Source organism: Equus przewalskii, chromosome 7 (assembly GCF_037783145.1).
Source record: "Equus przewalskii isolate Varuska chromosome 7, EquPr2, whole genome shotgun sequence".
In the NCBI taxonomy this organism is placed as follows: Eukaryota; Metazoa; Chordata; class Mammalia; order Perissodactyla; family Equidae; genus Equus; species Equus przewalskii.
Genome location: NC_091837.1, coordinates 13,050,137 through 13,075,821, shown reverse-complemented (window position 1 = coordinate 13,075,821; position 25,685 = coordinate 13,050,137). Strand labels below are relative to the sequence as shown.

Below are 25,685 nucleotides of genomic sequence, written 5' to 3'. Positions count from 1 at the left end.
TGAGGGGGTCCACATCCATGCCCCCTGCCAAAATTATACTCAGGGACGGGCCATCCCCACAAAGGGAACTAGGTGTCTGTGATTATCAGCAAGGGCTAACACTGGATTTCTTTATCTGCTGGAATTTTCATAATTCAGAATTGGAAATCCAACTGCTCTCTTCTTTTATTGAAGCTTTTTATTATCGACAATGTTGAGCATTTAAAATCAGAAGGTACCTTCACTCAGCTCCAAAAATGATCAGTGTTCACCCATATTAGCTCTGTCCCTCTTCTCCCAATCCCAACTTAGTTTTTTTTTAATAGGTTTTTTTTTTTTAAGATTTTATTTTTTCCTTTTTCTCCCCAAAGCCCCCCGGTACACAGTTGTATATTCTTCGTTGTGGGTCCTTCTAGTTGTGCCATGTGGGATGCTGCCTCAGCATGGTTTGATGAGCAGTGCCATATCCGCGCCCGGGATCCAAACCAACGAAACACTGGGCCGCCTGCAGCGGAGCGTGCAAACTTAACCACTCGGCCATGGGGCCAGCCCCTTTAAATAGGTTTTGTTAAGTAAAAATTCCATGCGTTAAAGTGCTCACGTGGATACACCCACAGACACGTGCACCCCCTCCGCCAATGAGAGGGATCAACGTTTGATTGATCAGTTTAAGTTTTTGGTTCGGATGGGGGTTTTTGGGTTTTCCTAGGATTCAGTTCTGATGAAAATATATCTGAAGTAATGATTTCTTCTTCTGATTTTGCTTTTCCTGTCTGGGCTCCAGGGGTTTAAGCCGAGCTCCGGAACGGTCCAGGAGCTGAATTTCCGCAGCAGCAAGAATGTGTGGGGTTATTTCAGCGTGGCTGCTACTGGTGGCCTACACGAGTTTGCTGATTCCCAGTTTGGGCACTGCTTCTCCTGGGGAGAGAACCGGGAAGAGGCCATTTCGTCAGTATCTCCCTCCTCTGCCCCTTTCCTCCCTGCCTCCTTCCTTCCTGCCTTTCCCCCGGCCCCCTCTCCCTCCTTCTCTCCTTCCCTCCCTTCCTTCAGGAGACTGAGTTAGCCTGTGGCTTCAGATGCAGTAGTTCTGGAGGAGATCGAGGGAGGTGAATCACAGAGCAGACACTTGTCACCACCCTGTGCTGTAGTCCAAGCACAAAGCCTGCCCTCTTCCTGGCTTTGAGATCCATGAAGTAAAATGAGCCCGCCAAGGCCTTTTGGTCTTGAGCTTCTTAGGTCAAAGTGGAAGGGGATCAAAAGAATGTTCAAGATGATTCCAAAAGTTTAAAAGGTGCTGAGGACTGTAGCTTTATTTTTGTGTGTGTGAGGAAGATTAGCCCTGAGCTAACATCCACCCCCAGTCCTCCGCTTTTTGCTGAGGAAGACTGGCCCTGAGCTGACATCCATGCCCATCTTCTTCTATTTTTTATGTGGGACGCTGCCACAGCATGGCCTGATAAGCGATGTTTAGGTCCACGCCCGGAATCCAAACGTGCAAACCCCAGGCTGCCAAAGCAGAGTGCACAAACCCAACCACTATGCCACTGGGCTGGCCCCAGAACTATAGCTTTGATAAAAAGGGTGGCCTCAGAGAAACCCACATTGACAAAGGGGCCCCCAAATTCCACAACACCCACATCTTACATTTCTCCTGCCCTGACGTGGGCACAAAAAGGTAAAATCCAGTTCACTTTGTAATTAAACATTCCTGTGTGGGTGGATAAGTGCCCTTTAGAGGGGAGAAGCCCAAAGACAGTATGGCCATTTCATTTAGAAAGCATTAAGATCTCTCTGACCTGGGGCGCTTAGCCATGAACTAAATTACATTCGGTGTTTTTGATGATCAGGCTTTCTTCGCCAGCTTCGAATAATTAGTTTTCGTCAGTGAAAAACTGAGACGCTCGAAGCTTATGGAGGATTGCAGCAAATAAAGATTAATAGGGGGTGAGAGGGAGGTCAGGCGGCGCAGCCCACTCTGCGTGAAGTGGCCTGTGGCTCGTCCCATGCTGTGAATCACCAGTAGCAACTTCAACAGAATTCAGAGGAAAAAATTCCCGATTTTCTTCCTGCTGTTAGTCAGAGTCCAGTGTCCCAATAGGGGGATCAGCTGTCCGGTTTTCCTGGGGCTGAGGGTTTCCGAGGATGCAGGATTTCTCAGCCTTCCCTCTCTCTGGTGCTTTTCCCCCAAAACATCCTGATTTCATAGGAGTGGAGGTTTCACCTCTTTTGGCTGGAGGCCTGTTTGTTGTGAAAACGGAGGTGGTTATTGGCCATGCACGTGCCGGGTAACGCTGTTAGCCACCCACAGGTCGCCCCATGCACACTGGACAGAGCAGCTGTGTGGACGGCCAGCAGGCAGTGCCAGCTCCAGGACACGGAGATCTGAATAGGTCCAGTGGAGAGAGAGGCAGAGTGACTGGCAGTGGCTAATAATAATTATAACCTCAGTAATTAATCACGTTCACAGCAGCTGCCGTCTTTTGGTCAGTACCTGTGTGCCTTATGTGGGTTGTCTCACTTTAATCTTCAAGCACCTGTGTGAAGGCAGGCTAGTCTCCCGTTTTCTGGATGAGGAAACCAAGACCCAGGGTGGTTAAGTCACCTGCCCAAGATTGCTCGACTAGTAAATGCGGGAGCTGAGACGACCCCAGGGCCATCTGACTCAGGGCCCTCTCTTCATTTCTGTGCCGTCTTGGCTCTCAGAGAACCACTCAGGAACTCTGTTGACACGTATATTAATTTGGGAAACAATCCGTGTGCCTTTCCCCTCCAGGAACATGGTGGTGGCTTTGAAGGAACTGTCCATCCGGGGTGACTTCAGAACCACCGTGGAATATCTCATTAACCTCCTGGAGACCGAGAGCTTTCAGAACAATGACATTGACACTGGGTGGTTGGATCACCTCATCGCTGAGAAAGTACAGGTAGGGAGTTCCCCTCTGGCTCTCAGAGACCACCCCCAGCTCCCTGTGGGCTTGCTCACCATGGATACTGAGGCACGGAGTCTTTCCTAGGCTGAGAAGCCAGATATCATGCTTGGGGTGGTGTGCGGAGCCTTGAATGTGGCCGACGCGCTGTTCAGAACGTGCATGACGGATTTCTTACACTCGCTGGAAAGGTGGGCAGCATGGGTAATTCTTTCCCCCTCTTAGGGTATGTGTTGGTAGCAAGTAAGGCAGAACATGCTTCGTGTGGGTGCAGATCGGTGACCAGGCAATTAGTCAATTCTGCGTGCCTGTTCGCCGCCATGTGCGGTCTTGGGTAAACCTGGGCTGCCCCGGAAGAGGCCGGTGGGGATGAGATTGTCAAAGCCAAGGCAGCAGTCAGTGCACAGTCATGTGCATATTTGTACTCACTCCTGTAAGGGACGTCATAATGCTCAGGCATTCAGAGCGGAGGAGGTGGATTTGAGATGCAAAGCGTGGTGTGGGTCACTTCTGCAAATGTTCTCTCCCAGACCCTCACCTGAGTCAGAAGATGACGAGTGAAATGGCCCAGCATGGAAGTGGCCAGGTGCTCACTGTTAGGATGGGCCGGGCTTTCTCAACCTCAGCACCATTGACATTCTGGGCTGGTCCATTTATTACTGGGGGTGCTGTCCTGTGCATTGTGGGAAATTGACAGCATCCCTGGCTGCATCCGTAGCTTCCTCTTACCCCAATCCCAGGATGTCATTGTCGTGACAATCAGATATGTCTGCAGACATTGCCAAATGTCCCAGGAGCAGGGGCACAATCACCCCTCGTTGAGAACCACTGTGATAAGCAGATGAAGCTACCAAAAAGAAAATAAAAGGAGAAAAGTTTTTAGCATTTGGTGATCGTGCTTTGGAATGGTAATAGACTAATGTGTGTGCGCTGGTTTCCTTCATAAGCAGGCGGCAGGATTCCCACACAGGGAATGTTTCCCAGATGGAGCCGTTAGGGATTTTGCTTCCTGGAAAGCCCTTTGGAAATTTCACATCCTTCAGCAAGTGCACTTCCTTTGAGTTCTGAGGAATCTCGGGTTCCTTGGGGTGATCCACATTCCTTGCCTTTTAATCAGACGGCTTTTTCACTGTAGCCGGGTGTCTGGGTGCTTAGGTGAGGCAAAGAGCTGGGTGGTATTTTAAACCCAGGGGGTAGCTGCGGAGTTCTCAGTCACTCCCAAGGCTGACCGCAGGGCTGTCTTCTCTCTCAGGGGCCAGGTCCTCCCCGCAGCTTCTCTGCTGAACACCGTGGACGTGGAATTAATTTACGGAGGCGTCAAGTACGTGCTCAAGGTAAAGGCCCGTGCTCTCGATGTCTCCGACACTCGGGGGCTTGAGGTTTTGATTTCTGCTGTGAGCCATCCCCGGAGTGGATTTTCTCATGCTGGGGTCCCAGGATGGCCCATGCAGTCTTTCGTTTCCAGTCGCTGCCGTAACAAAGTACCACACACTGGTGGCTTCAAACCACAGAAATTTTTCTCCCACAATTCTGGAGGCCAGAAGTCCAAAATCAAGGTGTTGGCTGGGCCGTGGTCTCTTTGAAACCTCCAGGGAAGACTCTGTCCCGTGCTCTCCTCGCTTCTGGTGGTTGTGCGAAGTCCTGGGTGTTCCCTGGCTTGTAGGTCGTCACTCCAGTCTCTGCCTCCAACTTTGTGTGACCACCTTCTCTGTGTACGTGTGTCTGTCTGTCTGTCTTCACATTGTCTTCCTTCTGTGTCTCTGCATCTCTTCTCTAACAAGAACACCAGTCAGACTGCATCTAGGACCCACCCTAATCCAGGATGACCTCCTCTTAACTAACTACATCTGCAAAGACCCTATTTCCAAATAAGGTCACATTCTGAGGTTCCAGGAAGGACGTGAATTTGGGGGGACGCTATCCAACCCAGGACAGAGCTTGAGCAGGACCATTGCTGAGCTGGCGGAGTGTTGGGTCCATTCCCCAGGGCTGTGAGGCTGGCTTTGTCCTGTGTCTCTGCACCAAGAATCAACGTGTGGGTTTCTAGCCTCTTCCTGGTCCCCCTCTGGTGTCCCTGGAGCTTACTCAGGGTTGCTGTCCTCTGTTGGAAGTATCCAGTTACCCCTCCACGGCTACCCGAGGTCAGTTCAGCAGAGAGTGTCAGAGAGTGTCTGAGCTGTGCAGGCACAGGGTGAGGCCCCGGGTCCCGGTCATGGTAACCTGTGGGGGCAAAGTGTCCCCAGGAAGCCAAGGCCCCTGTGTACTTCTTAGTGTCACTTTCTGGGGAGGGAAAAGTAGATAGAGCTCAAGTCTGCTTCTGAGGCAGAATTTTTATCTTCTTTTCCTTTAGTTGTAATATTGCTGAGCACATGTCAAACTTTCCACTTTGGAGAATTCCAGGCTTGGTTCAGCCAAACGAGCGTGTTATCCATGGGGATGTGCTGTAAAACCACTTCACTTTTGCTCCCGGTGTTTCTTGGCTACCTTTGGGGGCCTAGTCGCCCCAACTTGATTTTAAATATGGCACATGCTCCTTGTAGAAAATTTCAAAATTTTGAATGAACACGAAGTGTCAACAAACAAAGCCACTATGCATTGACCCCTGGAGGAAATCCTGTTAACTTTTTATCTTTTCTCCTCATGCATTAATTTGACAAAATTGAGATCATGGTGCAAATGTGGTTTTCCTGCTTTGATATTATCACGTCATAAAGTTTCCCTGTGTTACTAGCAAGTTTTCTGTAGTATCGGTTTAGTGTCTGCAGCGCTGTCCAGTAGAACTTTCCATAAGGATGGAAATGGTCTGTATCTCCGCTGCCCAGCATGGGCCACCTATGGCCACTGAGCCCTTGATATGGGGCAAGTGTCACTGAGGAACTGAGTTTTACATATAATTGAATCTTAATTTACGTTTAAATAGCCAAGTGGGGCTAGGACCTGCCACATTTGACAGCGCAGGTCTAGACTATTTCATTGCAAGGTTGTTGGATAGCTAGTTTGGTTCTAAGTTGTCTGTTACTGTAAATAATGTTGCCATAAATATTCCTATCTTTCTTGCTGTCTTTCATCTCAAAATATGTATTTTATAGTTTTCTTTTTTTTTTTTGAGGAAGATCAGCTCTGAGATAACATCTGCTTCCAATCCTCCTCTTTTTGCTGAGGAAGACTGGACCTGAGCTAACACCCATGCCTGTCTTCCTCTGCTTTATATGTGGGACACCTACCACAGCATGGCTTGGCAAGCGGTGCCATGTCCGCACCCGGGATCTGAACCCTGGGCCACAGAAGTGGAATGTGCACACTTAACCACTGTGTCACCGGGCCGGCCCCTGTATTTTATAGATTGAGGGCTCTTTCTGGGAGAGAAGACACACATTGAACTGAGGGCCAGATGGGACCAGTACTTCAGACTGAAGTGCAGAGCCAAGGCCAGGGCCTGGCCGCCTGTGCCTCTCGTGTGCCCCGATCTCCTGTGTGCCCCTGTGCAGAGCCAGGTCTAGGGGGCAGAGCCCAAGTCCGTGTCCACACTGCTGGTGGAGCCCCAGAGCCGCTTACCCAGAGCGAGACCCCCGTCTCCCTGTTGCCCAGTGCTCCCTGCTTGGGGCTGATGCCTGGAAACAGGAATCAGAAGGAAGCTCCCAGCCTGTGAGGGCACTCAGTGGGTGGGAGATGGCCGGATTCCCTGTGGCCTACACCTGTGGCCCGTGGCCATTAGCCTACCCACAGCACAGGTGCGGGGCCCTGACTCCAGGCTTTCTCCAGCCCTGCCAGCTGCTCCCTTGGGGTGAGTGGGAGCAGGAACTAGAAAGGTGGGGTGTCCACCCTGGGTCTCCTGGACACTGGCCCTTGCTCATGGTCGGGGGCCACATGGTGCTCTGGGGCACAGGGACAAGCAGGCATCCTGAATTTAGGTGGGGACATGAGCCTGTCCCCACAGGTGGCCCGGCAGTCTCTGACCATGTTCGTCCTCATCATGAACGGCTGTCACATCGAGATTGACGCCCACCGGCTGAACGATGGTGGGCTGCTGCTGTCCTACAACGGTAACAGCTACACGACCTACATGAAAGAAGAGGTGGACAGGTGCGTGGGGCGCTCAGGCCTGCCGCGGGCCCGGCACGCGGGCCGCCTCTCCCACGGGGCCGAAAATACAAAGCCGGCCTGTGGGCAGTCAGAGGTCTTCTGTAAAGTACTTTCTCTTTTCTCTGCTCAATCCTGGGGCCCGTGGAGAGGTCCATCTCTTGGCTGGAATGCCACGCCGTGGCAGACATTTATGGAATGCTCCCAGGGGGCCCATTTCTAGTAACGTGGGAGGATTCAGAGCTGAATGGGACGGCACTCCCAGCTCCACGGCCTGCAAGGTGTGTGGTGAGGGGACACGTGCTCTGTGTCTGAACGGCAGTGTCCGCGCCCGTCTGAGCCCGGGCTTAGAGGAGATGTGGCCGTCCAGTTGGGCAGCAGCTGTTTATTGATCCTCTGCTCGTGCCAGGCCCTGGGCCGGGTGTTGCGGGAGAAGTGTGGTCATGACTCTTGGAGTCCGTTGGGGACATGGCACGTTAAACAAGCAGACAGTGGCAGGACAGGTCGCCTGGATGGATGAGATAGGGGACGGCCTGAAGGCATGGAGCACAGGGCATCGTGAGCTGGACCCAAAGCGCCTCCTGCTCCGGTGTATCTGACCTCACTGAGCTCACACAGTGAAATGGAGACCACCCCTCCTGAGCGGGCAGGGAAGACCCCCAGCCAAGGAGAGCAAGGCACCCGTGAGGGGGTGCCAGAGGCCCCAGGCCAGAAAAAGCCCCAGTCAGAGAGTGGAGATTCCCTCCCCAATCCCCGAGCAGTGTGTTCTTGCCTCTTTTTAACCCATGTTTTGTCTGCCAAGAATAGTCAAGGTTTTTATAGGCTCCACCCATGGGGCGGCCTCTCCCCAGTTCACTTACAAGGTGAAGACATTCAGTCAGTAAATATTTATTGAATAATGTTTTTGGTTGCCATCTCTGTACCCAACATACTTCAGTAAAAGGAACTCATTTTCAGCCAGAAAAAGGACGCCCCCTTTGCTCACCCAGCTCACTCCCAGTATCTCTGTGGCATCTGTCAATCGCCACCATTAGGGAAAGTGCAGTCCCTCCGACTGCATACAGGGCGACGCTCATGGCTGCTTTGAGGAGGGAGAAAATCCTGTCAAAAACCTGACTCGGGCACCCTGGGTCCATGGTCCACCCCGTCTCCCCATCACCTCCCCGCTCCTCTCTCCCAGTTACCGAGTCACCATCGGCAACAAGACGTGTGTGTTTGAGAAGGAGAATGACCCCACGGTCCTGAGATCCCCCTCGGCTGGGAAGCTGATGCAGTACACCGTGGAGGATGGGGCCCACGTCGAGGCTGGAAGCAGCTACGCTGAGATGGAGGTGCGCAAAGACATGAGCCTGGGGGATGTGGCTGCAGCCGGGCCTCCCTACACCTGGTCCCCAAGGGAGGGCGGTCTCACCTTGCTTCTGCACATGAGCGCAGGCCTCCCCGCTCACCTGGGCCATTGTGTGCAGATTCCTAAGAAAGCCAGTGTGTGGGGCTCAGCCCAGATTGCCAGCAGTGTTCAGAGAGAAAAACCTCAAAAATGTATGGCTGCCCAGGGATGAGTAAGAACTGGTGAATAATGGTGATGATGACGATGAAGTGGTAAGCCAACACTTGTAAAACACTTACCACACGACAGGCGCTATTCTAAGCATTTCACCCATCTTTAGTACCTTCTTTAATCTTCCCAGCAGTCAGAGGAGACGGACACGAATATGGTCCCCATTTTGTACATGCAGAAACCGGGCCCAGCAGGCTGAGGAACTCACTGGAGGTCACACAAAGCCAGGATTCAAACCCAGCCCCCTTTCCATGCCGCCAAGGAAAATAATAATGCTAATGGCAGTGAAAATACAGCAACAGTAGAAGCTTACGCTTGTTGGCCTCCTGCTGTGTGCTGGAGCCTTCATCTTGCTTAATCCTTATAAGATCCCCATGAAAGGAGAGCGTCGTTATTCCCCATTTTACACCTGAGGAAACTGAGGCTCGGAGAAGGGAAGGCACTTGCTGGAGATCACAGAGTGATGGGTGGGGTGCTGGGGTTGCAGCCTAGGCCTGGCTGACTTGGGTCCCAAGCCTGAACTGCTGAGAAGCGGCAGCACAGAGCTGACCATCTGCGGCCCACACCACAGTAACAGGACTCGTCACGTCCCCATATCCACATGCTCAGAGAGGCCAGTTAAAGGGGCTGGTGGCTGTTCTGTGAGCACGTTCTTCATTTCACAAAGTGTTTCCCAGAGGGTTTTCTCACTGCCCTTGTAAAGGAGCTGGTCACAGGATGCACCACGTTTTAGGAACATGTGTCTTAATCACCCTACATGATGATTTAACTGTATTTCTAGGAGAGTGGCGTTACTTTGGAAATAAAGATCAGTTTCCCTGTCTGTAAAATGGACACAATAAACATCCACCTTCCCGGCTGGCTTTGCAGATGGAGAGGATTCGTGAACAGCCCTGTGCCTGGCACACAGTAGGCTTTCAGTAAATGCTGGTTCCCTCTACCCTTTCCACTTGAGCTCTGCCCAGGGAGTCATCTTATTCAAATGACCCAGTCCCCTCTCCAGAGTTACTATAGCTCTGGGCGACTCTGAGTGTCACGCACACAGGCCAGTCTTGGTGGGCTCTGTCTTATTTCTTATTTCTGCAAAACAGGTGATGAAGATGATCATGACCTTGAACGTGCAGGAAAGTGGCCGGGTGAAGTACGTCAAGCGCCCAGGGGCCGTGCTGGAAGCGGGCTGTGTGGTGGCCAGGCTGGAGCTCGACGACCCTTCTAAAGTGCACCCGGTATGTAGCCAGCACCTGGCACAGCTACCCCGGCTGGCTCACATGTGCTCCTGGCACGTCCCGGGGCAGCAGCCTGTCCTTGGGACCAGCGGAGGCTGTGCCAGAGTGTCTGTCTTGTGGCCCTGAACTCAGGGTCCAGGGGGATCAGCAATTTCGGTTCTCGTTAATGAGTTGTTCAGCGTTGGTTGAGCTTTCCATTAGACTGCGAGTACTGAGGTCGATGACTGCCTTCTTCTGTTCATCGTTGTGTCCTTGGTGTCTAGCACAGTGCTCAGGGCACAGAGGATGCTCAGAGGAAAACAGGTCTTAGAGATGGATGAATGAATGTTTACACCCTCCTAAGTCAGCCATGCATACGGAGAGGTAGCCAGCCATCCAAGCTTCTATTGTTTTCTCTACAATGATTAGTACATATGCTCAGAAAAATGCTAGAGAAGCATTTTTCTTAAAAGATCAAACTGTGTCTTCCTCTAGACTGTTCATTCTGTTTGTTTTCTTCTCATTCTTTTCCTTATTCTCTTTAGCGGGTTCCCAAAGCTAGGAACTGGGTCTTTTTAGATCACTGGGAAGGTCTCTGTGCCTGCACTGTGACTTCATTCAGTAGACATTTTCTTGGCTGGATTCGTGAGACAGGGCCCGGCCCCCAGGCCCCGCGGGTTCATATATGCCCGTGAGAAAGACATGCAGATGAGCGCTGTGATTCAGCTCGATAAGTGTAGTAAGGAGGACTGCCCTTGGCCCCTGGCTCTAGGGGCCCAGATGGGAAGCTGGCATCAGATTGTGGAGAAGGAAGGCCTGCAGTTAATCTTGAGGGGCGAGGGCAGCCTGCAGGGTGGGCGGGTGGAGGGGGCGGAAAGCTGAGGGGTCCAGGCCAGCCGGACAGCTCTTCGCAAACGTCCTGGGTCCCAGCGCCTCACATGTGGCAGGCATGCAGTGGAAATTTGTGGAATGTGTTAATAGATGAACGGGCACATTAAGTCAGTGTTGCCCCTTTGGGGAGCTTTTTATTTTTCGGTCCTCTAAGACTAAATGTATATGATTTCTAAAAACCAAGAGCATTGAGGGGCCGGCCTGGTGGCTCAGCGGTTAAGTGCGCATGTTCCACTTCTCAGCGGCCCAGGGTTCGCCGGTTCAGATCCCGGGTGCGGACATGGCACCACGTGGCAAGCCATGCTGTGGTAGGCGTCCCACATATAAAGTAGAGGAAGATGGGCATGGATGTCAGCTCAGGGCCTCGATCTTCCTCAGCTTTTAAAGAGGAGGATTGGCAGCAGCAGTTAGCTCAGGGCTGATCTTCCTAAAAATAAATAAATAAATAAAAATAAAAAACATAAAAATCAAGAGCATTTGTATAAGGATGTCATAAATTTTCATCCTGCTAGGTGTTTATCTTTGGGATTCAATAGAGACTGAAAATAGGGAGATCATTTTGATTAGAAAGCAAAATAAACCAACCTACCCTTCTCCAAAATTCTTGGAGAACCTAACAATTCACTATGACGTTTGCAAAGGGCATGATTTGGAAAATCTGCATCGAGGTGTGAATTTAGCGATTTTGACTTTCCAGGGTGATGTTTTCTTCTGGTTGTTCTCGGGCTTCGTGCTGACTGTGTTGTGAGTGTTGTGAATTGGGGGATCTGCCTTGGCCCTTGGCTCGTCTTGTCTCCTCCGGGAGGTCACAGTGTCCTTGACCTCCAGTTCCTGTCGTGTCTCCTCAGGCCGAGCCGTTCACAGGGGAGCTCCCCTCCCAGCAAACTCTGCCCATCCTCGGAGAGAAACTGCACCAGGTTTTCCACAACGTCCTAGAAAACCTGACCAACGTCATGAGCGGCTACTGTCTGCCTGAGCCTATTTTTAGCATAAAGGTACATCGTCTGCGCGAAGGGTAACTGTCTTCTACACACGTGTGTAAGTCGGTGTGAAGAGCCAGAAGGCTTTACTCCGTGAGAGCAGAGGTCTTTCTGAAGTAAGGGATGAGAAAATGGTTAGTCCTGTGTGGCTTGTAGAAAGGACCTATTCTCAGGGAACTCCTCCATTTGGTTGTAGACGTCGGCGTATCATTTCTCTCTGATTATAAACTGTTGTAGAAGTTACGTTGGTTTTTGGTGATTCGGCTCAGCTCAACCTGAGAATATTCGAGTATCAGGTTAAGGGTGGAGTCCCTGTGGGTCTGCCCTCTTAAAGAGACAGCGAGGAAGGCGTGGTTCAGACACACAACTCAGTTCCTCATTCACCATCCCAGGTAGAGAAGTAAGTCCGCAAATTTGCAGACCTCCGTGAAAGGCCCATGATGCTAAAGCCAACATCAGTAGCGATAAAATTGTGCTGTACCACCTTCCATCTCAGAATGGCCGATCTGGGCAATGGTGGTGGTGATGGTGGTAATAATGATGGCTGGCCCTTGTCTGATACATACGGTGTGCCAGCTACTTCTCTAAGCACTTACAATTTATTAAGTCGTTTAATCCTCCCAATAACCTCTGAGGTAGGAACTGTTATTATTTCCATTTTATAGGTGAGGAAACTGAGGCACAGAGAAGCTAAGAAATGTACCCTGTTTCACCCATGAAGAGGCAAAGATGGGATTTGATCCCTGGGCCTGTGTCTTCAGAGTCCGTGCTCTTCCCCCCATGCCACTGCCTAATTGTGATTGCTCTCTTTGCAACGTTAGTCTTTGTACCTGCCAGTGCATGCATCATTTCATTTTAAATCTCACGACCACCCTATGGGCTTGGCACCATTACCCTCCTCATTCAAAGACCATCAACATTTCAGCTGCCAGAGCGGTGTGGTGCAGCTGTTAAGAGTCTCTGGAGGGAGATGGCCTGAGTTTGCCTCCTGGCTTTGCTTCGTACTTGCTGGGTGATCTTGGGTAACTTAATTAACCTCTCTGTGTTTCCGTTTCCTCAGCTGTAAAACGAGAATAATGATTATACCTACTTTCTAAGGGTGTTTTGGGGGATCAAATGAGAATGTGCAGATAAAGGTCTTAGAACAGCATGTGGCATGAAGCAGGATCCCACCAACGTCAGCTCTTCACATGGTCTAGGTTATATTCCCGCACCACGCAGCTCTCTGCGTGCATGGAGAGGGGAGTGGGGGCCCTCCTGGGGGGGTGCAGGTGGGTATTCCACTTGTGGTCACGGGGCCATGTCACTCTGGACAGTTCCAGAGGCTGCTGGGTCTAGATCTTTGGCAACTTGAGTGCACGGGGCCTGGGTGGGTTGAGCGCATTGGGCACCGCGTGGTGGGGGGCGGCGCCCACACCCCTGCAGGGCCTCTGGCCGATGCTGTGGTCTCCACCACAGCTGAAGGAGTGGGTGCAGAAGCTCATGATGACCCTCCGGCACCCAACGCTGCCGCTGCTGGAGCTGCAGGACATCATGACCAGCGTGTCGGGCCGCATCCCTGTCCCCGTGGAGAAGTTGGTCCGCAGGGTGATGGCCCAGTATGCCAGCAACATCACCTCGGTGCTGTGCCAGTTCCCCAGCCAGCAGGTATGTGCCGCACCCCCCGCTGCCCCGCCCCCCGCTGCTCTTGCCAGGCCAGGTGCGTCCTTGGGAACTCAGCGCCTGGGCCGTCTCCACCTCTGGGCTCTGATGGAGATGGGTTTCATGACACCCACTTACAGCTGAGATGTCGGGGCAGAGAATTTTCTTTCAAGCCTTCTCTGCAGGCTCCCAGCGTCTTCCCCAGAAGAACAGCTGTTGAGATGAACATCGACAGTTATTAGGCCTCACTCCATAAAACTCGGGTTCAGAATAGGAGTAAGCAGTGGGTATAGAATGAGCGTTTTCAGAAAATACTCTGGCTGAAATAATTAGAGGAAAAGGTGAGTTTTTCTTAGTTTGTGGCTTTGATTCCCTCCCTGTGGTTTTTGTAAAGAAATGATCTTGGCGCCTTACGTATATAGAATATTTTTAAGAATGGAAATATTCCATGGTAGTATGAAGTATCCGTAATAATTCTATGTTGGCCTCATTTTAGTTTTTGGGGGGAGGGGATTGCTTTTGTCAAGCATTTTAAAGGTAATTCACATTTGGAAGAGCCCCATCTGCCCATTTATCTTCCTGGCCTCGGTCTGAGTAGAAGGGCTGCCTGCCATTGTCCTTCCCCCCGTGATTCGGGGGGGCTAGAGGTCAGCGAAGGTCAGCTCATTCCCAGAGTATTCTTCTGCCATAAAAAGTGCCCGCCCGGTGGCCCAGCGGTTAAGCTTCTTGGAGGCCCAGGGTTTGCTGGTTCGGATCCCGGGTGCGGACATGGCACCGCTTGTCAAGCCATGCTGTGGTAGGCGTCCCACATAGAAAGTAAAGGAAGATGGGCATGGATCTTAGCTCAGGGCCAGTCTTCCTCAGCAAAAAGAGGAGGATTGGCAGCAGTTAGCTCAGGGCTAATCTTCCTCAAAAAAAAAAAAAAAAGGTAGTGAAATGCTGATCGATGCCACCATGAACCTTGAGAACATTCTGCGAAGTGGAAGAAATCAGTCAACAAGAACCACGTGATGATGGATCCCATTTTTATGAAGTGTCCAGAATCGGCCAGCCACGGAGAAAGGAAGTGGATTAGTGGTTGCAGGGGACTGAGGGAAGGGGGAATGTGGAGTGGCTGCTAACAGTTACAGGGTTTTTCTGGGGGAGATAAAAATGCTCTCAAATTAGATAGTGGTGACGGCTGCACAACTCTGTGAATATACTAAAAGCCACCAAATTAATTGTATACTTTAAAAGGGGGGAATATTATGGTATGGGAATTATAGCTCAACTAAAAAAATAGCAAAAACAAAACTCTAAAGGACCCCATATTGAGAAAAGTACGTTTGGACCTTGTAGGAATTTGTCATTGATGTAGGTTTATTCTTTAGAAGTGTTTTTGTTGCCAGGAACAATATGCTGATAACATTACGTCTAATTATAAAAACAGGACCCCTCCCCGCCCAGCACCCTCGTTGTCCCTGCGTTCGGAAATCCCCTTCTCCTCCTTCCCCAGACCAGTCATGTCTGTGGAGAGGAACAATGCGAGTGTGTGTGCGTCTTTGTGGAATTGCTGTCATTCTGAGCTCTTGAATTCCTCGAGTGACACGTTGAGTGGGAGGGACAGAGCTGTTTCTGGGTGGCCAGAGGGCTTTGGGGCTGGAAGTTTCCGTTTTCCAATGAGCCTTGGATGAGATGTCTGCGGGAGCCCGTGGTGGGTCCTTCCGGTGACTTCTGTGTGGCGACCGGATTGTGTGGCTGTGAGTGGCCAGACCTGTCCTGTGTTCCTGTCCAGATCGCCACCATCCTGGACTGCCACGCGGCCACCCTGCAGCGGAAGGCCGACCGGGAGGTCTTTTTCATGAACACCCAGAGCATCGTGCAGCTGATCCAGAGGTGAATCCGGGGCCTTCCGTGGGGTGTGGTTGTCACTCTGAGTTGTCCCAGGGCTTGCACCAGGCTGGTGCTCTGGGGCTTTCTTAAGGGCAGGCTCCAACTGGGGCCAGTGCATGGGGTCTGAAGGCCCTGATTACGGTCCTGGCACAGCCACTCCTAATAGCAGAACCCACGGCAAGGCAATTCTGTGAATCTCAGTTTGCAAAAGGGAAATACAAACGCCTCCCGCATGCTAAGTCATTCTGAGTTACGAGAGGATTAATTTTTGTAAAGCACTGATGCATAGCAATTACTTGTGGTAGCTTTGATTATGACGCAATGAGGTGAAATAGCTTTATATGTCATAAAAAACTGTATAAATGCTCATTGTGGTTTTTGGGGACCATTGCAAAGGAGAGTTGATGAAGCATTTATATTTTATTTTATATAGCTATTGAGCAAGGAGAGCTATTCTGATGATAAAAAGAACTGCTACTTTTTGTGAAAACTACATAGCCAAAAAGCTTTGCTTATAAAGTCTCAGACTCAAACAAATTAATTCAGCGCATGTTTACCACATGCCAGAAATGATCAGAGGTGCAGAGCAGGTACCGTGGCGGGAGACGGCCCTTTGTTTCAGGGAGCTCCCCGGCTCACAGGACTCATGCTGACAATCCAGGACCGCAGCTGAGGAAGGAGAATTCAGGGAGAGAAAGTTTTGTGGGTTTTTTTCCCCAAACTGTCTTTATGTATTGGATGGTTAATTGAAAATTTTTGTTCTCAAGCATGCATGCGAGGCTGACCCCTTTCCGCATCCCAACTCTGTAAGTGCTTTTCCTTCTCTCTGGAGACAGGCAGCTGCCATGCAAAGGCTAGGGCTTGACCTCTCCTTCGATGCGTGACCTTGGGCAAGTCACTGCTCAGTTTGGCCTACAGAGTTAGTGCAAATGACTCAACTCACACGTCCCCCCCAGGTCTAAGGATTAGGGGGTGCATCCTCCAGATACTTTATTCCTGTTTTCCGTCTTGAAATCCCAGAAGCCCTGGCTGTGGCTATTCAGGCGCACCGGGGAGTGGAGTTGGTCGTTAAGGCGGCGTTCCCTTCCTCTCCAGGTACCGCAGCGGGACCCGTGGCTATATGAAGACCGTGGTGTTGGATCTCCTGCGAAGATATTTAAACGTCGAGCACCATTTCCAACAAGGCAAGAGTAGCCGCTGGCACTTGATGACAAGGCCACAGGGCAGGAGGGGCCCCCAAGCCTTACCTGCGTGCGGCCTTTTGTCTCCCTCCAGCCCACTACGACAAGTGTGTCATAAACCTCAGGGAGCGGCTGAAGCCAGACATGTCGCAGGTGCTGGACTGCATCTTCTCCCACGCGCAGGTGGCCAAGAAGAACCAGCTGGTGATCATGTTGATCGTAAGCAGGAAAGCGTGCCCTGTACCCAGAGCAGGAGACTTTTTCTGGAAAGGGCCAGAGAGTAAATATTTTAGGTTTTGCCAGTCCTATGGTCTCTGTCCTGACCTCGCAACACTGCCCTGCCATGTTCAGTGTAAGCGAGTGGGCGTGCCTGTGTCCCGATAAAACTTTGTTTCCAAACCAGGCAGCCGGTGGGTGGGGTTTGTCAGCCCCTGGCGGAGATCATGACCAACACTCACAAAACACCTACTGTGTGCCAGGCATTCTTGACATGCTTTGGGCAAGGCACCTTGCCTCCCTGAGTCTCAGTGTCCTCATCTGTAAGATGAGGATCATGACAGTAACTCCTCAGAGGGTTGGGGGAATTGGGGAAATGAATGTAAATAGTCTAGCTGCTGACCTGGCGCGTGGTGAGTTGCTGTTAATCACTGGCTATTAATAGTGATGCAGGCAGGGACCTAGAGGTATTTCTTTTCTGAGCTGGTATTATGAGCCTGTTTGGGGTAGTCGGATGGGTGATTGAATGAATGAGTGAATGAATGAATGAGTGAGTGAGTAGGGACACACAGTGGAAAATAGTCAAGGGTGTGTATATCGGGCTGTGTCAGAAGTGGAGCTGCTGTCAGGTTTGTTGGGGCGTTTGCACCCCCGGTCGAGGGTGAGCGCTGGCGTGTTTCCTTCTCCCGGAGAAAAGCCACCGGATTCTGATTTTGTCCCCCGAAGGACGAGCTCTGTGGCCCAGACCCGTCCCTGTCCGAGGAGCTGACCGCCATCCTCAATGAGCTCACTCAGCTGAGCAAGAGCGAGCACTGCAAAGTGGCCCTCAGAGCCAGACAGGTAGGCTCGAGGGGGCAGTCCCCCCAGGGCACGGCGGTTGCAGGGTGCCGTCCTCCCCGCCATGCTCCGCCCCACGTCCGACCCGCAGGCCGGGCCCTTGGCTTCTCCCCTGTGAGGCGGCTCACCCCAGCCCCCCATCCCCTCCCCCTGAAGGTCCTGATTGCCTCCCACCTGCCCTCCTACGAGCTGAGGCACAACCAGGTGGAGTCCATTTTCCTGTCTGCCATTGACATGTACGGCCACCAGTTCTGCCCGGAGAACCTGAAGGTGAGGCCGTCACCTTCCGTCCACCTTCCACGGAGCACACACAGTGGCCCAAGTGGGGCTGCGGGGGGGTGGGTTCCCACGCTGGCACTCGGGTGCAGGCCACAGGGTCGGGTGCAGACACCAGTCAGTTAGTCCAGTGTGGCCGGGGCTGCCCAGCGGGGCCTTGGGTGGAGGCCCAGTCCTGTAGGATGGACAGAGCGTCAGGCAGAGAGACTCGCCCTGGAGGTGCAAGTTTAGCAATTCAGGTGTGATGGCAAGGCTTCTCTGGAAGCTGCGACCACTGGCATGGCTGAGTCATGGCTTCATCTTCCCAGGCTCCCACCCCCGACTCTGGCTCCTTTACAAGCTTCCAGGTACCCCATCTGGTCTGCGTCTGAAACCGGGAGCCCTGGGTGCAGTCGTCCCAGAGCTGCGGCCACTCTCAGATCTTTGGGGCCCAGGGCACTGGCAGGGTTTCACGAGAACACCACCACCGGCTTCTCCCTGCTCCAGCCCTCACCCCACGCTCATCTGACTTATTTAAAACTTGTAGACCTTTACTTTTCCTTTTTTTCCCTTTCCATTTCCTGTAGAAATTAATACTTTCGGAAACAACCATTTTTGACGTCCTGCCCACTTTCTTCTATCATGCTAACAAAATCGTTTGCATGGCGTCCTTGGAGGTAAGTAGCGGAGAGGCCCCCATAACAGCACCAGTCCCGCACATGCCAGTTCTAGCATCCACTGCCCAAACGCCACGTGCCTGATCCTGGACCTTGCAACATAATCTTGGGCCTTGCAAACATAATCTTATTCTCTCCACAAGGTGGGTACCGTTATTATAGCCATCTTACAGAGAAGGGAACGGCTCAGAGAGGTGAAGCAATTTGCTCAAGGTCACACAGCTAGGAGGTGGCAGAACCAGGATTCACCCTACATCTGCCATAGTCCAAATTCCTGCTGGTAACTCTTGCTGTCTCGTGTGCCGTTCCAACCTCAGCCAGGCAGGGCACAGTTGAATACTAACTCCCAAGAGCTGTGTCCGAGGCACCTGGTCCAAACTTCCCAACTCACCTGTGATAGATACCTTTGAACTTGGAACTAGAAGAGCTGGAAGGAGCCTACATGTGATTCAAGGTGACCTCCCTGTGCGACAGGGCAGAGAAGGGCATGACCAGCGGCGAAACCTGGCTTAGAGCTGGTCTTCTTCCTCCCGCTCCGGTCTTCCTGAATTCAGGGGTTGGGAGGGGTTTTGTGCGTTTCAGGACATCGCAGTGTTTCATCTGCTCTTTCAGAATCCTCTCGAGGAGATAGGGGTGACGTCCTGTGTTTTCAACGTGGCTCTCTTCCCCTGGTGTGTTTTTTCTCATTTCTTCTCCCTCTGACCTTGGACCAGGTCACCCATGCTGATGCTGGGAGGTTGACTGGGTTTCCATGGAGACCGTTTTGGGCTTGTGAGCGTATAACAGTCTCCTGGGCCCACAGTTTTTACCCCCTCTCTGGTTTCAGCTCTCAGAATCCGTCTTAGGTTCCACTCTTTGTTTCCAGCAAGACCCACTACAGCTCTTTAGTAATTACTTTCTTTTTCTCTCTCTCCAATTTTCAGCGCTATTTATTGAGACCTTCTGTGTGCCAGGCTCTAGGACGCAGCAGAGAGCAACCGTAGTGTCTGCCCTAGTGGAGCTTCTCTCTGGCTCGGGAGACACACACACTCAGTATTTCTTTAATTACATGCGCGATAGGGCTGCAGCGGGAAAATACAGGCCATGGTGTGAATTGGACAGCAGGATTTAACCTTACCGGGAGGTTCAGCTCAGGCTGTGCTGGGAAGGTGATATGAAAGCATATGAAGAGCAAGTAGGAATTGATGGGAGGGAGATGCAGAGAGTTTCCAGTCAGTGGGAGCAACATACACAAAGCTGTGTGACCTCTGGCAAGTTGCTTTCCTTCTCTGGACTTTTACATCCTCCTGCTTTAGTAGGAGCAATAAAACCTACCTTACAGGATGATTTGGAGATAATTGAGTAAGCACCTGAAGTGAATATTGATCACTGTTGCTCCCCATCGTCCAAACACCTGTCCCATTTGGGGGTGGGAGGTCTTACGGCAGCCGGAAAGCAGCATCTCACCTTGCTCACTTTTTGAAGTGCTGAATCTCATTTATTTCTATGAGAGATTTTTCTCGGATGCTTTACACATTCCCTCACTCTGTTTGGCAGATCTTTTGAACATAGTCCAACCTTTTCTTCACGACTCAAGATGAGCCTTGTGAACATAACATCTTTCCTTGACCTCTTGAGACGGGTAGAGTTTGTGCCTGCTCTAAATGTGTCTGCAGCCCCCAGGACTGCCCCCAGGTTCAATGATTCGCTAGGAAGACTCCCAGGGCTCAGCATATAGTTGTGCTCATGGCTGCCATTTGTTACAGTGAAAGCACTTAGAGCCCAGTCAGCAGAGGGAAAAGGCACATGGGGGACATCCAGAGGAACCGGGTGCCAGCTTCCCGGGGTCTTCCAGGCACTTGTAATTCCTCGAGCAGTGAGTTGCGACAACACGCACAAAATTTTGTCTACCAAGGAGGCCGGCCCAGTGGCGCAGCAGTTAAGTTTGCATGTTCCGCTTCTTGGCAGCCCGGGGTTCGCCCGTTCGGATCCCGGGTGCGGACGTGGCACCACTTGGCACACCATGCTGTGGTAGGCGTCCCACATACAAAGTAGAGGAAGATGGGCACAGATGTTAGCTCAGGGCCAGGCTTCCTCAGCAAAAAGAGGAGGATTGGCAGCAGTTAGCGCAGGCCTAATCTTCCTCAAAAAAAAAAAAAATTTGTCTACCAGGAAAGTTCCTTAGAGACTGAGCATTCAAGGCTTTTATTGGGGGCTGGTCACACGGGCCCCCTCTGCCTAGAAGGTACCCAGATTCTAAACTCCCAGAAAGAAAGCACATGTTCCACCTAAATCTTATCGTTTGCACAGCTTAGCATGGTGAACCATTCTTATCAGGGATAAAAGAGTTGGGAACCCTCCCCAAATCCAGTCCCAGATGCCAGCCAAGGGCCAGCCTCGTAAGCAGGCCTTTCAGAGGATGGCGGTTAGGGCTGCTGTGCTAACCCCTGCTGCACTGCCCTCATGTGCCCTCTTCAGTCACAAAGCTTCCAGTGCTCGAACCTGACAGTCGTGCTGTCCAGGATGGCAGCCACTGGCCACGTGTGGCTAGTGAGCACTTGCCATGTGGCTCGTCTGAGTTGAGCTGTGCTCTCAATGTAAAATACACACCGAATTCCAAAGACTAAGTTTGGAGGAAGAATTTAAAATATCGCAATAATTTCTTACATTGATTACACGTTGAAATGATAATATTTTCAATATCGGGAATGAAATGAAATATATTGTTAAAATTATTGTTACCTGTTGCCTTTAAGTGGCTACTAGAGAACTTAAAATTAATTTAAAATTATCTACGTGACTCATGTTTCATTTCTATTGGACAGCGCTACTCTAGAGCAGGAGTCGGCCAACAGCCGCCTCTGGGCCACATCTGGCCCCCAGCCTGTGTTTGCCAATAAAGTTTTATTGGAAGACAGCCATGCCCAATCATTTACACGTTGTCTGTGGCTGCTTCCATGCTACAGCAGCAGAAGTGAGTAGTTGTGATAGAGATGATATCTTTGCAGAGAAGGTAACATCCTGAAATGGGAGCAGAATTTGCTCTCAACTACTGCCTTGAGGTGACTTAGAGATGGTTTCCCCAGCTCGACGGTTCTGTTTGAGGGCGCTCTGTGCGGCTCTCCGAGTGTCTGCTCTGCTTCTTCGTCAGGTTTACGTGCGGAGGGCCTACATTGCCTATGAGTTAAACAGCCTGCAGCACCGGCAGCTCCCGGACGGCACCTGCGTGGTGGAATTCCAGTTCATGCTGCCCTCCTCCCACCCAAACCGGTATGGAGAGGGGCACCTGGGGGTGGGTGGTATTTCTTTTCTCTTTAACCACTGTCTCCTGTCTCTGGAGGGAGCCAGCAAGCGGGTGTGCGAACACTGCTGGGGGACATCAGGGGTGCCACTGCCCCACCATGGGATCTCCCCACATCTCTGTTCCCTCCTCTGTGGACTGGAGATAATTCACTGCCTACCTCATACACCTGCACAATCCAGTGTTGTAGCCACTACCCACATGTGGGCTATTTAAATGAAAACGAATGAAGATTAAATTGAAAATTCCATTCCTCAGTCATTCCAGCTGCATTTAAAGTGCCCAGTAGCCACATGGGGCTCCTGGCTGCCATATGGGATATTGCCATTCTAGAACATTCTGCCACCGCAGAAAGTTCTGTTGGACCATGCTGTCCTAGCCATTGTGAAGAGTAAGTGAGATGAGGCACTTGCAGCATTTAGAACAGTGCCTGGCGCACAGGAAGTTGTTGATGAATATTAGGGTCATTGTGATGATTGTGGCTGATACTATTACTCTGTCTGATGGCGTGCTGTTGGTCCGGCAGTATGCTAAGTGCCTCCACACTCTGTTTCATTCAGCCCTCGCTATCTGTCGGCCAGAAATATGTTCTTGTCTCCGTTTTACACACCCGGAGCCCTGGGGCCTTCACTTGACATAGGCTGAGCTGCTCATTTGCACAGGAATTTTGCCCCAGCTCACACTCTGACCTCAGGGTTCTTCCCTCAGCATTTGAGGGCCGCCCAGAGCCAGCCCGCGTGTTGGCCTATCTGGATCCCGTGATGTCCTCGGTGGGGGACATCCTGGTGTGTCTTTGTGGCTCCCTCACCATCTCTTTTTTAATCCAGCTTCTTTCAGGACCCAAAGTACCGTCCTGGTCAGACAGAGTGCGACACCTTCCTCTAAAGCGATGACGTCTCCCTGGGATCTGAGCGTTCTCTTCGCTCTTCCTGCCCCTCTGTTTCTGCTTCTCATGGGGGTTCCCAGACGCCTCGCTTGTGGCTAGGACGGTCTCGTGATTTGGTCGCGGAGTTGATCAGCTCTTATGTCTATACGGGCAACAGGGTTCATGCTTTCTTGAAACGGGATTTTCTGGTCTCTTGGGATTTTAAAAAATATGTTTCTCTTTCTGTTGGTTTTAAGAGGAAAGGTGCTGTTCTGTTATGGATGGAGAAGAAAAGGGCTTCCCCACGAGGCACCTCCTTTCTTATCTATTGTTTATTTTTACACTTCTTATTCCCAAAAAATAGGATTGTGATGTTTGGTTTGATTGAGAGAAAAGGGGACTGATGGCTTGTGGCCTGGCACCATTTGGCGGCTGTGGGAGGTGTGTGTAAGGACTTGGGGATTGTCTGCTCCTGAGGAGGAATTCTTTTCCTTTCTTAATTTCGTCATCTCAGCAGTTCAACGCAGTTAGGAAAGGAAGGTGGGCTCCTGAAGCCTGTGGGCCAGTCGTGCCTTGTGTCTTAGGAGGGACCGACCCGTGTATCCGGGTTGTTGGCTGTGACCCTCAATATGGGCGCAGGGTGCTATTTTCACCCAGGGAGACACTGAGCACCCTGGAGGCGTCCCTGACTGTCTCAGGTCCTCACTGTTGCTGTCGGCTGGGATGCCAGCAGCTTACTTGGGGCCTGTGGCCTAGGAGGAGACCCCGCCTGCAGCTGCCCCCACAACCCCGCCCTTCAAGGCCTCCGAGAAGGGCCGTGAGGATTGAGGTCCCACCTCCCAGCAGGGCCTGGCTGGGCCCTCCGCGCCTGTGTCTGCAGAGCCAGGCGCGTAGGGAATTGGGTCAGGGCAGCAAGGGGAAGTCAGAGAAGAGGCCAGCAGGGCTTCCTGCAGGCTGTGGCTTGGACTTAGGTCCAGGCCCAAGGGGCCTGTGAGCACAACCAGGAGGTGGGAGCTGGAGAGCACGGCCCTGCCTGGGGGCTGCTGTTCCTGCTGGCTTGCTGGTGCCCTGCAGAAAAGCAGCCCAGCGAGGCCTGATCTTTCCGTGTCTTTCTTACAAGAGAAGCAGGACGTCTAGACTGTGTGTGTGTGTGTGAGGAAGATCGGCCCTGAGGTAACATCTGTTGCCAGTCCTCCTCTTTTTGCTTGAGGAAGACTGTTGCTGAGCTAACGTCTGTGCCCATCTTCATCTATTCTGTGTGGGACGCCGCCACAGCATGGCTTGATGAGTGGTGCTAGGTCCTCGCCCGGGATCCCAACCTGTGAACCCTGGGCTGCTGAAGCAGAGCACGTGAACTTAACGGCTGCACCACTGGGCCAGCCCCCATCTAGACTTAAAAAATAAAAATCAAATCCCTTAACTTTTCAGTGTGGCCAGGTAATTACTGTATAGGAATATATTAAAAATGCTGCACGGCCCCGAGTCAGTCTGGCTGAATTCAGCCCGTACTGTCATGCCACTCTCTTACCTCTGCATCTAGCTGTCGGGGAGCAGGAGGACCGAATGATGATTTCAGGGGTACCTAACAGGAAGGTGCACACAGGCCCCAACCCCCGGGTCAGGGGTCCCCAAGGGCACCCTCAGGTTCGACGATTCGCTAGGAAGGTTTCCAGGACTCAGTATGTAGTTGTGCTCACGGCTATGACTTATTACGGTGGTGGGACACAAGCCCAGCCAGCACAAGAACTGAGGTCCTCTCCTGGTGGAAGTGCCTGGGATGCGCTGCGCTCCCCGAGCAACGAGGTGTGACGGCCGAGTGCCGTGTTGTCTGGTGGCCGGTTAGAGGCTCAGCGCCTGGGGTTTTCAGTGGGAGGTGGTCACGTGGCACCCTCTGCCGAGCACGTCCCGATAGTCCAGGCTCCCGAAGGAAAGCAGGTGCTTGGCATAAACTCCACAGCACAAATGGTTTGCCACAATGGGCCTCCCCCATCATTTAGGGAGGGCTGGGAACCCTCCCCAGATCAATGTCGTGGACGCCAGCCAGGGGCCGGCCTTGCAAGCAGTCTCCTCTCTTGACTCCTGCCCCCTATCTGACGGACAGCCCCTCCATCCCCGGCTCTCACTGCCCCCGGGGACCCACTTGGATTTGCTCCTGGTGAGCAGCCAGTGTCAGGGGCAGTGGCCGGCTAAACTCTAGTGGGCTGCTTGGCCTGGCGGAGTTTTGGTTTCGGACCCTGTCCGGAGAGCAGGGCTTGGAGTGTCTCGGAACCAAGCCTGCCCCCAGGCCCGGGGCCCTCTGGGAGAAGCTGGCTCTGAGAGTGTTCATTCTCCAGCTGACCTCACTACTTGGGGTTTGTTTACCTTGTAGGATTCTGACACCAATTCCTATGTGTGGGTTTTCCAACACCATCAGCCATTCTCTGACACCAGCTGGATATCTGACAATTTAACTCAGTGTTGACGCTGTCCACCTGGAGACAGTGTCAGATCCCACAGGTTAAGGGCTCAGTCCCACAAGACTGCCCCCGACCCACCCCACTTCAGATGCCCGTTGTAAGTCCAGGTTGTCACGTGTGCTTGTTACCGGCACATTGGGTTCTTATTGTCCCCCAGGGTAGAAATCAAGAGAGACAACAAACGGGAGTAGAAAAGCAAAAGTTTATCAGCTTGGGCACAGGAGAGGCACAAGGGGGCTGGCGCAGAAAGAAAAGGGGCAGGTGACCCAGTCGGTAGGGAGCGTGACTGTGGGGCTTTATTAGGCAAGCCTGGGAGGATGGCCTTGTCATGGCGTGGAGAGGCGGGGCTGTGCTTGCACCTGTGCTGTTGTTCAGCATGCCACCACATGCGATGCACGTATCATTAGCATGCTAGCTCTCCACCCCTGGGTGTGATGTTTACCGTGCTAATGCGGCTAGGGTCACCCTCAGGCAACTCCTGGGTGCTAGGGCGCGTGCGTGAACCCAGGAACGTCCAGAGGCTGTGGAATGTGGATCTTTGTGTGCTCTCTCTGATTCCCCTGGCTTGCCAGTTGGTTAGGGGCCCTATCTTGTTATGCCAGGGGCCTTGCAGATGGCCCTGTCTCATTAGGCTGGTTCCTGTCTCATTCTGACTGATTGGCTTAAATCAGAGGTCCCCACAACTCCGTCCTTGGGTTTAATTTGCTAGAGTGACTCACAGAACTCAGAGAAAGATTTTATTTACTAGGTTATCGGTTTATCATAAAAGGATATAACTGAGAAAC

General features: G+C 51.9%; 1 protein-coding gene across 9 annotated transcripts in view; it reads left to right on the top strand.

Annotated features, from left to right (window-relative positions):
- The window catches only part of ACACB (acetyl-CoA carboxylase beta), a 101,167-nt gene that overhangs the window by 44,468 nt on the left and 31,014 nt on the right, over positions 1–25,685 (top strand). For all 9 annotated transcript variants that reach the window (XM_070627026.1, XM_070627025.1, XM_070627027.1 and 6 more), the window contains 16 exons: positions 764–927; positions 2,753–2,903; positions 2,994–3,097; positions 4,159–4,240; positions 6,844–6,989; positions 8,167–8,317; positions 9,636–9,770; positions 11,489–11,635; positions 13,079–13,267; positions 15,036–15,136; positions 16,229–16,317; positions 16,409–16,533; positions 17,257–17,370; positions 17,524–17,637; positions 18,210–18,299; positions 21,430–21,548. In XM_070627026.1, the coding sequence (XP_070483127.1) occupies positions 764–927; positions 2,753–2,903; positions 2,994–3,097; positions 4,159–4,240; positions 6,844–6,989; positions 8,167–8,317; positions 9,636–9,770; positions 11,489–11,635; positions 13,079–13,267; positions 15,036–15,136; positions 16,229–16,317; positions 16,409–16,533; positions 17,257–17,370; positions 17,524–17,637; positions 18,210–18,299; positions 21,430–21,548 (2,021 nt within the window). The remainder of the gene's footprint in view (positions 1–763; positions 928–2,752; positions 2,904–2,993; positions 3,098–4,158; positions 4,241–6,843; positions 6,990–8,166; positions 8,318–9,635; positions 9,771–11,488; positions 11,636–13,078; positions 13,268–15,035; positions 15,137–16,228; positions 16,318–16,408; positions 16,534–17,256; positions 17,371–17,523; positions 17,638–18,209; positions 18,300–21,429; positions 21,549–25,685) is intronic.